Source organism: Sinocyclocheilus grahami, unplaced genomic scaffold (assembly GCF_001515645.1).
Source record: "Sinocyclocheilus grahami isolate Dianchi unplaced genomic scaffold, SAMN03320097.WGS_v1.1 scaffold230.1, whole genome shotgun sequence".
NCBI classification, from domain to species: Eukaryota; Metazoa; Chordata; class Actinopteri; order Cypriniformes; family Cyprinidae; genus Sinocyclocheilus; species Sinocyclocheilus grahami.
Window position 1 is genome coordinate 1,337,426 of NW_015505409.1, and position 13,985 is coordinate 1,351,410.

The following is a 13,985-nucleotide window of genomic DNA, read 5'->3' on the forward strand; positions in this document are numbered from 1 at the left end:
CGCAGCCTCTCCAGGAGAAATCAAAATGCTCAACAAACAGGCTTAAGAAACTCAGCATCCTGACGTAACTATTTAAAATACAGTTAGTTAGGCAACATCACACAACGTTTTCACCATTACGACTGTTTAATAGTTCTATAAACAGTTCAATAAGCAAATACAATAATATTAGGTCACTTACATTTTAGGCGGAAACAGCGCATCTCACAGCAAACAGCCTATTTCATTGCTGATTGATTCCGTGTTTTGAACGAATCGGTTGAGTCAAAGTTTCATTAGCCCACGCATAAACATCTGATGAATCTGCCGTTTGAATTAATCATTTGAATGAACGACTCAATGACTCCCTCATTAAACACTCACTACTGGCACTGGCGTTTTAATTTAGTTGAAAAGTATCATTTCCACCATAATTTCTTGTTTGTATATTAAAAAATATTTAAAATAATCTCATAATAATTATTTAATGCAGTTGTATTTTTCAGTGTCAATTGAATTTATAGATCAAATGTAAGAATTTGAAATTAAAGTATTAATGAGATTAGTGGGAATAGAATAATATAATATATAATATAATATATATATACATACATAAGCATAAGATCGATACCATAGAGCACACACACACAACAAATCTCAATTTAACCCCTGCATAAGACAATAAATTAGATTTATATTCCACTTTTACTCAAAACTCACTTTAAACCACCATCAAGTTTTTGTAATAACTTCCGATTGCCGTGTGTGTTTTGGCCATGTATTGTTGATGAAATTAAATATATTATTACCTCTGAGTCAGAGCAGCAATCATGGAAGAGAGCACAGGCAGACAGTGCTGGAAGCTGCTAATGCTCATCAGTAAATCAGTAGAAAATGAATAGAAATGACGATTCTGTCTGAGCTAGGTGATTCTGTCACACGCACTAGTGTAAATGTAGCTAACAGATGTGTAAACTGAAGACTATTTGAGCTTTATTAAAACTATTTGCACTGATTTTTTGTTTGTTACATTTTGTTCCTTTGTGCAGTGGCTTTGAGTCTGTATAAACATCAACAAGCTGAAAAATAAAACCAAAGGGTTTTTTTTAGATAATGTAATCTTGTTCAAGTAGATTTCATAAAATTGGTATTGAAAAAAGTATTGTTCAGGAACCGGTATCGAAGTCAAGGTATCGGTATCGATATCGAAAATTTTTGAACGATACCCAGCCCTAATTAACACTATTTTCCTGTTTATTAATGTGATTCTGCTTTTAAATGATTTGTGACTTGACCTGACATTGCTGTGGCAAACGAGTAAAGCACTGAGTACAAAATTATGAAAGTAGCATTTTAAAATATATTCCTTATTTTATTTACAGATTATTAAACATTAATCAGCTGCATCTCACACCATGAGCCGTGTGAAGTTTAAAAGTAGTTCAACTTTGAAACCCGTATCTCGAGACCCCTGTGTTTGTATTCTTTTGTTCTACAGTGTGAAAAATGTGCACAAAACCAGAAATTTGATATAAAATAATACTAATTTATAATAAATAATTATGTGTTCGTGTAAGATGGCATGTGAGGGAGTGTGTTTGTGTGTTTGAAAGAGAGTGTGTTATCAGACTTGTGCATCCATGCCCAGGTTTCGTCACGATTGCTCGTGTTGGTAAATGTTTTCTAAGTACATATTGTTATGACTGGCAGATAACAAGGAGGATCAGGAGCGTATCTAACGAGGTACTTCAGACGACCCCAACATGCTAATTACATCTCATTATTCAGGATATCATCTGAGATTAACTGTTCACTTTGCTCAAGAAATTAGAGCCCGGTGTAATTCAATTTAAGGCTTCTCGTTTTCGCCTCATTTGCATACGCGCTCGCATATGTAGGCGGAGGCAAAGCAAGAAGACTGGTTAATTGTTCCTGCTTAATGAAAAGCCTTCTTTTGTGCGTGCATGTCAGAATAGAGATGTTTACACTTGCACAGCTTCTGCGGGTCTACTTCGGCGCGCGTGTGTGTGTTCACTGAGGCCTGACAGATCGCAACTGCACTGAGACTGTCAACTCCATTGCGGCTCCCACGATCGTTCCTCAGTTTCTCTGGCTGTCATTAAAAGCAGTGGGGCTCTGGTGCAACTGCTGCCCTGCTGGCTCCTGCCTGTCAGCGTGAGAGTCATTACAGTCGATAGGGCTTCAGTGCCTCCACTGCTTCCAGAGTGACTCCGGAGGAGGAGAGGGACTCATTATAGCCAGAGGGTTCTGTAGTGCCTCGGAGAACGCCGCTCATTGATGTTTCTGATGTTTGTAACAGCTCTGTCTAAACACTGGCAATCCCCCCCAAATACAGACAGACAGACACACACGCCACGTATCATTTCCAGTTTCCTTGGAGATAGATTCATCCCACTTACGGGATGGAAGTGACACAGTGGTGCGAGGTGATGAGACTGACGCTGAACACAGATATACTGATCGCCGGCTGAGTCAAACGAGCACAGATGGTGAGCTGTGAACGCCTGGATGTGAACATCTCACATTTGCAGCGACTCTTGACTTGATCTGGACTCTGTGTGTGTGACTGTCAGCGTGTCTGGCCGTGTTTGGTCAAACTGCAGGCCTGCGTGTGCGTGTTTGTGTGTGTGTGTGTGTGTGTGTGGATGTTGTAGCAGGGGAAGGGGATGTTTCTTAGTTTATGCCCACCCCACCAGTAACACATGTCAGTCACAATGGAGAGCAGATGAGGGTGCGGAAGATACTCATGCTTAATGCCATTAACAGAGGAAGATATATAGAGCTTTGCCATCATTAGTGAACTATGTCGTATTGAAAATGTTACATATTGTGCTTAGAACCCTTCAGCCCAATCGAGTCTTATTTTTCATTGTTAGTTTATCTTTCTTAATTGTTACTTGTTTTATTACTTCTTTACTGGAATCCTTTTTTATTTCTTACACTCCCAAGTTTATTTTTTGCTGTTATTTTATAATTTTTTTTGCACTACAGATGTTTCATTTTATGTCTTAACAGTACTTGTTTAAATTGTCATTGTATACTTTATTCCTTTGTTTAAATTTAATTAGGTTAGTTGCTACTTTCTTAGTTTACTCTGCACTGTTGCTGTATTTCATTTCATTTCATTTTGCACTACAGATACTTTGTTTTATTTAGTTTACATTCGTATTACCTCATTTGACATTGTTAAATCTATTACTTTTTTGTTGCCGCTTATTAATGGCTGCTTTCTTGGTTTACTGTGTTTTTATTTTATTTTGCATTAATAACAATTTTATTCATAGTATTTGTTTTTGCACTACTGATGTCTCATTTTATTTCTTAATAATGCTTGTTTATTTCGTTTTGCATTGTATAATTCATTGCTACTAAGTATTTGTTCACACAGCTGTTTTACTTAATTTTATCTTGTACTGTGTATTGCTTCTTGTTTACAATTATTAATTGATACTTCCTTAGTTTTTTATCTTGTTTTTATTTTTTATTATTCGCTCACACTTTCTGTTTGTTTATTTCATCATTAAAAGAACAAAATGATATATGGGGTGCCATGCATTAACCCTGTGGAGACTTCCTGCAGGTGCAGATAATTAATTTGTTTGGTATCATGCTTTTAAATTAATGCATCTAAAAATAGATTGCCAGACATGGAGGCATTCAGAGGGTTTGTCAGACACATTCCCTAGATGAATGCAATGTAGCGTGGTTGTTTCCAGTGTTGGGTGGATATACATGATTTACTTTTTCCAGTTCTGTAGGATGCATGTTTTGGCAAGTATTGGACATATAAATAGGAGCTTGTTTTCCTCGGAGACTATGCCAAGGTTGGCAACATCAACATCAGAGACATAGGGTAGAGTACAGAGCGATGCTGAGACACAGAGCACCAAGTTACGGACGGTCAGTGCCAAGGGCATGAATTCAACTGTCGATCTGTGCTATGTTCTTTTTACCACAATTTAGATTAGATACACAAATAACTCTATGTCCTTTTTCTCCAGTTTGACTTTGTGAAGTTGCTGGACGGGAGACAGCTGATTAAGCAGGATTCCCGGAATGTCAAAATTCCGAACCCTCCTCTGCGAAGTCTGCTGGTGTCTGCTCTGCAGGAGACGGGCTTTGTGGAATACCTTGATGTGGGAACCTGGTACCTGGCCTTCTATAATGACGGTCGAAAGATGGAACAGGTGGTGGTGTACAGCACACCCATAGGTGAGAGACCAACAAATATTAGTTTTTTCCTTCATTTGAATTATTTTCTTTTTAATATAAGCAAACTTATTACATCACGATTATGTTTTGGGGTATAAAAATGCTCGCTAACAATACACAAAATAGATGTGTACTTCAGAATTATTTAATTGGATTGTGTCTGTGTGTTCAGAAACTATAGATGGTTGCTCCACTAACTGTAACGGTAACGGAGAGTGTGTCGCCGGACACTGTCACTGTTTTACTGGCTTCCTGGGGCCAGATTGTTCAAAAGGTACATCTGAAGGCAATTACACACATCATCATCAGGGTAATATGTGTACCCTGGACCACAAAATCAGTCACAAGGGTCCATTTTTTGAAATTGAGAATTATACATCATCTGAAAGCTGAATAAATAAGCTTTCCATTGATGTATGGTTTGTTAGGATAATACAACTATTTGAAAATCTGGAATCTGAGGGTGCAAAAAAATCTAAATATTGATAAAATCGCCTTTAAAGTTGTCCAAATGAAGTTCTTAGCAATGCATATTGCTGATCAAAAATGAAGTTTGAAAATACTTACAGTAGGAAATTTACAAAATATCTTCATGGAGCATGATCTTATGATTCTAATGATTTTTGGCATAAAAGAAAAATCTATAATTTTGACCCATACCATGTATTTTTGGCTATTGCTACAAATATACCCCAGCGACTTAAGACTGGTTTTGTGCTCCAGAGTCACATATACATAATCACATTTGTATTATATAACACCTAATATAATTATACACAACATGATCACAGTTTTGCACAAATACGCAATGACATAGTCAACATTTTATCTGTACAGTAAAGACAAAAACAACATTAGCATCAGTCAAACTATAAGCCTAAAGGCACGTTCACACCAAGCATGATAACTATAACAATAAATATAGTTTTAAAAATAGCAAGAATCCACACCACAACTATAACGTTGATGGCACAGAGAAACAATATCATTGGAATCACTTGCAGAACGTTTGCTTATGAAGCGACAAAAATATTGATAGCCAATCAGAATCCATCATATAAAGAAGCAGACAACATAACTCTTTGAATAAACAGAACATTATTGTGCATCGGTGTGGACGCTAATATAGTTATCTTTATAGTTATTGTTCTTCATTTTCACACAGTATTACTTCTTAGAGTACACAACGTAACAAAGATCTGATTGATCTGATTATTCATCAGTTTGTCTCTATATTTCAGACTCTTGCCCAGTGCTGTGTAGTGGTAACGGCGATTACGAGAAAGGTGTGTGTGTGTGTCATGCTGGATGGAAGGGGGCGGAGTGTGAGGTGGAGGAAGGCCAGTGTATCGATCCCACCTGTTCCAACAATGGAGAATGTGTCAATGGAATCTGTGTGTGCGCTCCTGCTTTCAAGGGCGATAACTGTGAGCAAGGTACAGCTCTCTGTCACCCACCCACACACACTTTCATTAAAACATTTTCAGCTTTTGATGGACTAGATTCATTTTTAGATAGAAAGATTGAGTTTGAAGCTCAAATAACCCTCATCTGCAACATGACCATCATGCTGCGTGTGTGTCTGTGCGTGCAGAGCTACTAGTCTATTTCCACCGCTTGTTTATGATGAATGTCCTGTAATTGGATTTTAAACACACTTTCTCCCCTAACCATTAAGCTGAAAATTCATTGCCGCCATTTCAGTGATAGAGAGAGAGACAGAGAGAGTTAGAGAGAGAGACTCAATTTAATCCCATGTAGATCCATCCACCAAATTAGCTTTTCCATCAGACACCTTCCCCATCTACACACACACACACACACACACACATAATGTTGCAGTTGTAATTGGAATTTACATGTATTTGTATCTTGTTTTTTTTGTTATGCACTCTCTGACTGTGCTGTTTTCATGTTTCACCTTCTCTGCCTCTGTCTTAAAGGAACACTCCACTATTTTTGAAAATAGGCTCATTTTCCAAATCCCCTAGAGTTAAACAGTTGAGTTTTACCGTTTTCGAATCCATTCAGCCGGTAGCACTTTTAGCTGTAGCTTAGCATAGATCATTAAATCTGATTAGACCGTTAGCATCTCACTCAAAAATGACCAAGGAGTTTCTATATTTTTCCTATTTAAAACTTGACTCTTCTGTAGTTACATCGTGTACTAAGACGGATCGAAAATGAAAAGTTGCGATTTTCTAGGCCAATATGGCTAGGAACTATACTCTCATTCCGGCGTAATAATCAAGGAATGATATTACGCAGCGCCTGAAAATAGTCCCCAGCTAGGTAACTTCCAATAAGCCTATTTTCAGGCGCTGCGTAATATCATTGCGCCTGCTGCACCCATGGTACGTGGAAAATCGCAACTTTTCATTTTCCGTTGGTCTTAGTATACGATGTAACTACAGAAGAGTCAAGTTTTAAATAGGAAAAATATCGAAACTCTTTGGTCATTTTTGAGTGAGATGCTAACGGTCTAATCAGATTCAATAATCTATGCTAAGCTACAGCTAAAAGTGCTACCGCCAGACCCGGAGATCAGCTGAATGGATTCAAAAACGGTAAAACTCAACTGTTTAACTCTAGGGGAGTTGGAAAATGAGCCTATTTTCAAAAATAGTGGAGTGTTCCTTTAAGCACTATTCAGACATTTTCTAAAAAACTTTTGAGTTACGATTATTAACAGAGGACGCCCATGATTTCATGTACTGATGGACCGAATAGAGATTATTTAATCTAAATATAAAATATATGAGTGAGGAAAACATATAAGTTGATACCTGATTCTTTTACTACATTTACATCTATTCATTTAGCAGATGAAATGTTTCACAAGCTCATTATTGCTATGAGGGATGTACAATAAATAGGTATCACAGTTCAGAGCCCCGTAAATGCGGGAAAAAACATGATTTGCTAGTTAATTTCCTTAATTTAGTAAATCAAAACGAGAGAATGAATTAGTACAATGTAGCCACAATTTACTACAGGGAACAAATGAGTAAATTGTGTAAATGTATTCATAGTAAATTGTATTCCTGTGATTGCACAGCTGAATTTTCAGTAGCCATTACTTTGGTCTTCAGTGTCACATGGTCCTTCAACAATCATATTAATATGCTGATCTGATGCTCAAAAAAACATTAATTATTATCATTATTATTATTAATATTGTTTTTGCAGTTTTTGCTGCTTAATATTCTTGTGGAAATCATAATACATTACCTTTCAAATGTGTGTGGTAAAAATTTTAAAACTAATGATGCATTTCGTCAACAACTATGCATTAAATTAATCAAAAGAGGCAGTAAAGACATTTATAATGTTACAAAATATTTGTATTTAGAAACAAATTGCATTACTGTTTCTGCTAAAGTATTCAGCAGCAAAAACTGTTTAAACATTGATAGCAATAAGAACACTCATTAATAATTGGGCACCAATAATAAATAACAGGAATAAATTGCATGCATATTTTTATACATGTAAAATGTATTTTATCATTTTATATATAGGGTATATTTCAACTGATGTTGGATATTTAATTGTGCCTCTTCTGTGTATCTTGGTCGTCATTTTGCGCTCAGTTACAAAACAGTAATAATTTAATAATAGTGCTAAACGTAATCTTCACCAAAATAAATACAATTATTTTTGTACACACACTGTAGTAGTATTTAAATGATTTGTTTTATTCAATAATCATCAGCTTTTCTGTCTCGCTTACCAGTACAACCATTATGCTAAACTCAAGTGTTACTCTATCCAGATCAAGTGCAAACTGGTCCAAATCCATAATGCAGATGCACTAGACGGCACAAGAAATTCAGATGTAATTACGGTGTTTGACGTAGGTCAAAATATATGAGAAGATGCATTGTGAAAACAATAATATACTGCAATCACACGCTTTCCGATCCGGATGGGATTAGATGTCTCAGAGGTAATTTGCACCGCAATTTCTACCCGAGTTAGTTTGAAGAAAAACTCGATTCGAACGGGATTAAAATCATGAAGTACGTCGGTGAAGCCCCAATTTTCCGAACTTCCTTAGGGAAAACTAGTTCTGTCTGTATATGGCTTTATATGCACCTCTACATGCACCTGTAATTAAATGCTCATGGACAAACCTGTTATTTCTGTGTGTGATGGTTGTGTGTGTCTACAGTGGATTGCGTGGACCCCTTGTGCTCAGGTCGCGGTGTGTGTGTGCGCGGTGAGTGTGTGTGCTCGGCAGGCTGGGGAGGTGAGAGCTGTGAGACGGCACTTCCTGCCTGTAAAGAACAATGTTCAGGTCATGGAACGTACCAAGCCCAGACAGGGGGGTGTGTGTGTGAACAGGGATGGAGCGGTGACGACTGCTCCGTGGGTGAGTATCAGTCAAAACATACAAATGTGCAAGCTTTTTCCTTTCATCTTATCATTTGTAATTATAGTCTTGAAAGTGCTTTTTCATCATTCGGTCATGCGTCTCTCACTCAGGAGTTTCTGATTTTTGTTTGATTCAGTTACCATTGACCCCAAACACTCCAAATCCAGTTCCGTTCCTGTCTGACAGAGTAAAGCAGGGCCCTTTGTGCAGGAGTATGGATCGCCTCTTAATTGTAATGTGATATACATTGCAAAAGGGGAATGTACTTTCTTTAATAGAGAGAAAACGGATTCGTTCTTATTGTCTGATTGATTGGGCATCTCGTAAATGAAACCTGCTGGACTGTGGAATTTCCTGTTTTACAGATGGAGGAAGAGGTTTGCCATTAAATGCATGATATATACTGGCCACTTTCCACAAATGCAGTGCACTTTGGTATCTCATTACTATTTGAAAAGCTTTAGAGGCCCAAATTCCTTTTTTTTTATTAATATTATATTTTATAATGTGTTCCCATCCCTTTCTACAGCAGGACAGGAGGACAACTAAATAATCTCACTTAACTTTCTGAATATTGCCGTGCTGACTGCATTTGTCAAGCACAACCATTTAACCCTGTTACTCAAGTTATTGTAAGAAAAATGTATTAAAAAATATTTCCATGGGACACACAAGTTTAATAATAACTGCAAGCAAACTTTTTGTCCTAGACTAGCTAGCCCCAACTGAGTGATAACATTATTTCAGGTAAATCTGCAACCTTGGGTGTTTATTTAAAGCTGGATGTTTATTGAATGTTTAGTTCTATAAAATTTAACAAACTGTATCAAACATGTTCCAAATTTTTGTTACAAGGTTGCAAAAATTGTAGTACTCATACAAAATGAATAGAAAATAAAACAACTTTTGTAATATTTAGTCTGACCTCTCCTGAGGTTGACAATCATATATTCTGAAGTAGGGGTGTGCGATATATATCGTCTGCGATAATATCATAATTGTTGTTTTAACGATGTGCGATTTGACATTATCGAGTATTTTGCAAAATGCATTCAAAACATCCCTACAGAGCGCACAAATATATTATGTGAAGTCTAGACTAGTGCGTGTGCACATTTAGAGAGCGTTCTTTCACTGCATGATTCAGTCTATTAAAATGCATTTGGAATGATCACAAATTCAAGACATGATGGCAGAAAATTTATATATTTATACCACTTCATATAGTTATTAAATTTCACACGAAGAGTGCCGTTTTTCTCCAAAAATTACCATGATTACAAATGTGACATTGAATTCAATAAACAATAAGTTAATTAAGAGACTTACGTTTTAGACACCATATTGCTTGTTTTTGCTCTATTTCGCCAACAAAAATCATTCCGCATACAGCTACAGAATGTTGTGTCTCTGAGCAACATGATGGTGTTTCGTTCTTGAATGAATCAACCGTTTAAATTATTCGGTTCAATCGCAATGACTCACTTATTAAGAGGGATTTGCTGGCGGTTTTAATTTCAAATTTAATATGAAGAATATTAAAAACATTAGGAGTCAGCTGTCTTCGGCAGTCCTTAAGGTACCAGCACAATAACACACTCAGCAAAATATTGTCTAATTATCGTTATCGATAAAATCCCATAAAATATCGAGATATAATTTTTTGTTAATATCGCACACCCCTATTCTGAAGGTTAAACTGCTCCTTTCACTGTGCCATTTGTTGAAAATGGTACTTCGTGTTGTGATAGATTCAGGCCTTATTTTGTAGCCTATTCATGGAATGTGCCACCAGTTTCATAATTTCCTGGTTGACAATGATGATGTTTAAATAAGAACACTTTTTTATTGCAAAGAGGTGGCTCTTCTGGAAGATCGGCAGGATTTTGTAACTCATTGCCTTTTGGCCACTGGCTAGAATATGAAAGCATTTATTAAATATTAGATTATCAGAATGCATGAATATTACAGCTTGAAACTGTCAGTTTCCACGGCAGAGCAGTTAAATTGATAATGTGTGTATTAATAAACATTCTGGTTTAATGCCCTTCCTGTCATTTCCAGACATTTATATCTCGTGTGTGATTGAGAGGAAGAGCTCTCGTCCGATGTGCTTTATGGAACAGCAAGGATAATTTGTTTTGAATGGTACGAGACGTGGAGGGCGAAAGACAGAGGAGAGGCTGTCCAAACTCAACGCTCAGTGCTGCAGTTACAGAGGAGAAATGTGGCAGCTGATTTTAAGTGACTTTTAAGATATGAAAAACTGTCATCTCAGTTTGACCCGTCACGAATCCTGTAAGTACGCGTGAAGACAAAGCAATTCTGTCTGAGGGCCAGAGAGCAGAGATATCTTACTCGTTCAGCGAAATTGTTTTTGTCATGAAACCGTGCTAAACTCTGTCTTGAATTCAGAACCACAGTAACATTCGAACAGTTTAGGCTGGTGTGAAAAAGCAGGCTGTAGATGGAGAGCAGAGGATGTGTGTGAATTTCTGCTCTCTTTATACTCCTTTCTCACAATTAAAGGGGTCATATGATGCGATTTCAAGTTGTCCTTTCTCTTTGGAGTTTTACAAGCTGTTCGTGAATAGATAAGATCCCTAAAGCTGCAAAGACTAAAGTCTCAAACCCAAAGAAATATTCTTTATAAAAGTTAAGACTAGTCCACGGCCTCCTAAAACGCCTCGTTCAAACACGCCCCCACATGTCTATGCCACTGTGTGGGAAGATTTGCATAACACCGCCCAAATGTATACGCAACAAAAGAAGGCGTAACTTTTATTCTTACTGTAGTATTGTTGCTGCTGCCGCCGCCATGTCGTGGAGACGCTGTGTGTTTCGTTGTGAAAGCGAACCTACTTTGTTTGGCCTTCTAAAAGGGGCAACAACTAGAAATAAGTGGTTAAGTTGTATTTACAACACTGTTCCAGAACAGTTCAAACCAAATATTCAGATGTGTGCAACACATTTTATGGAGGATGAGGGTCTGTTTCCTGGGAGAGTAGCCTACAATGCCAGTGTTCTGACAAATAATGCTGACTCACAGCCTGTAAGTACGTTTTCATATTTAAAGGATTTGCCACTGACGATTCAAACGCGAGTTTTGAGCAGTGTAGAGCAGCGCTTCTTGTTTGTTGTTTCTCCGATCACAAATGCAGTCATGCTTTTATGTTTACGTGGTGCAATGCAACACAACGCGTAAAAAGACAGTATAAGTCAATATAATCCATAATTATGTCCCCACTGGATGCAACGAATGCCTCGTTTATAATGGGTTTTATTGTTTTTGTCTTGTCGCTCCGGGACACGGCATCACAGTATGTGAGGGGCGTAACATTTCCGTCACACGCTTGAGGTATTCGGCCAATCACAACGCACTGGATAGTTGGCCAATCAGAGCATACCTCGCTTTTCAGAATGATGAGCTTTGTAAAAATCGACGCATTTCATAGAGGGGCATAGAGGAAAAACAATAATGTACAGTATGTGGAAAATAATGTGGGTTTAACCACATAAACACTTTTCATTACACCAAATACACAAACTAATGTTCTTTTTTAGCAATGTCATATGACCCCTTTAAAGGTGCACTCAGTCAAAAAAAGTTGTACAAAATGACTTGAAAAAGGCACTTATATGTGACAAAGTATATTGTTTATATAGTGTACTGTATATAAAGTACTTTAAGCCAGTGTGCTCAGATTGTTTGCAATGTCCCAGACAGTCCAAACAGAATGAGGGAAAAACTTCAAATAAGCAGTCCCTACTGGAGCGATGAAACAAACCGTGACGACCGGCAGCATCGAGGCAAAAACGCTGGGACGTCAAGTGCAGAGAGTGAACACATGACCACACCACTAAATTCCTCCGTTCAAGATATAACCACAGCAGGAAGTGAGCTCTCGGCAGTCATGGTGCAGTGCAGCAGCCAGCTGTGAACCAGCATGATCCACCAACAACACAGAAAATCACTGGATTGATTTCAAGAATGGCCATATACTGTATGTTTAGTACGAAATGGAGGAAAACAGACAAAAGCAGCAAGAGTTAGTGAACATGCAATACCTTGTGCATTCAATAGGTGTCAGTATAAAATCCAAGACGAAAAAGAAGCAGCAGTGTAAACAAAAACTTACAAAGATTTTATTGTACATGAATATAATGAATGGTAACAAATGTCTTTTTCTCTCTGTCGCTTTCTGTCATTTATTTCAGAGGTTTGCCCCATTCCCTGCAGCGCCCATAGTGTGTGTGTTGCTGGACGTTGCCAGTGTGAGGAGGGGTGGGAGGGGACCACCTGTGACAAACAGGCGTGCCATCCGATCTGTGAAGAGCATGGAGAGTGCAGAGATGGACAGTGTGTCTGTCAGCCCGGTTGGGAGGGAGAGCACTGCACTATTGGTATGTCAGAATGACACTAATTATATTATTACACAATCTTATATATACTATTATACAATTCAAAAGTTTGAAGTTAGTAGTGATTTTTTGGTTATTTTGAAAGAAATTCATAATAAAGACATTTATAATGCTACAAAAGATTGAAATTTTAAATAAATGCTGTACTTTTATGATAATAGATAAAGAAACGTCTCTTGAGCGCCAAATTGAAAATTAGAATATATGAATGATCATGTGACACTGAAAATTCAGCTTTGCCATCACAGGAATAAGTGACATTTTAAAATATATTAAAATATAAAATTTGAAATTGTAATAGTAGTTTACAATATTACTGTTTTAACTGCATTTAAAAAAAAAATATTGGTGAGCATAAGAGACTTTAAATTGCCTGACCTTTCATTGTCCAACACCAAACTATATATATATATATATATATACAGGTGCATCTCAATAAATTAGAATGTCGCGGAAAAGTTCATTTATTTCAGTAATTCACCTCAAATTGTGAAACTCGTGTATTAAATAAATTCAGCGCACACAGACTGCAGTAGTTTAAGTCTTTGGTTCTTTTAATTGTGATGATTTTGGCTCACATTTAACAAAAACCCACCAATTCACTATCTCAACAAATTAGAATACTTCATAAGACCAATAAAAAAAACATTTTAGTGAATTGTTGGCCTTCTGGAAAGTATGTTCATTTACTGTACATGTACTCAATACTTGGTAGGGGCTCCTTTTGCTTTAATTACTGCCTCAATTCGGCGTGGCATGGAAGTGATCAGTTTGTGGCACTGCTGAGGTGGTATGGAAGCCCAGGTTTCTTTGACAGTGGTCTTCAGCTCATCTGCATTTTTTGGTCTCTTGTTTCTCATTTTCCTCTTGACAATACCCCATAGATTCTCTATGGGGTTCAGGTCTGGTGAGTTTGCTGGCCAGTCAAGCACACCAACACCATGGTCATTTAACCAACTTTTGGTGCGTTTGG

General features: G+C 37.3%; 1 protein-coding gene across 1 annotated transcript in view; it reads left to right on the forward strand.

Moving 5' to 3' along the window:
• The window catches only part of LOC107597323 (teneurin-1-like), a 97,610-nt gene that overhangs the window by 31,089 nt on the left and 52,536 nt on the right, over positions 1 to 13,985 (forward strand). The window contains exons 6-10 of the mRNA XM_016288335.1: positions 4,002 to 4,212; positions 4,385 to 4,486; positions 5,454 to 5,648; positions 8,387 to 8,587; positions 12,809 to 12,994. Of these exons, the coding sequence (XP_016143821.1) occupies positions 4,002 to 4,212; positions 4,385 to 4,486; positions 5,454 to 5,648; positions 8,387 to 8,587; positions 12,809 to 12,994 (895 nt within the window). The remainder of the gene's footprint in view (positions 1 to 4,001; positions 4,213 to 4,384; positions 4,487 to 5,453; positions 5,649 to 8,386; positions 8,588 to 12,808; positions 12,995 to 13,985) is intronic.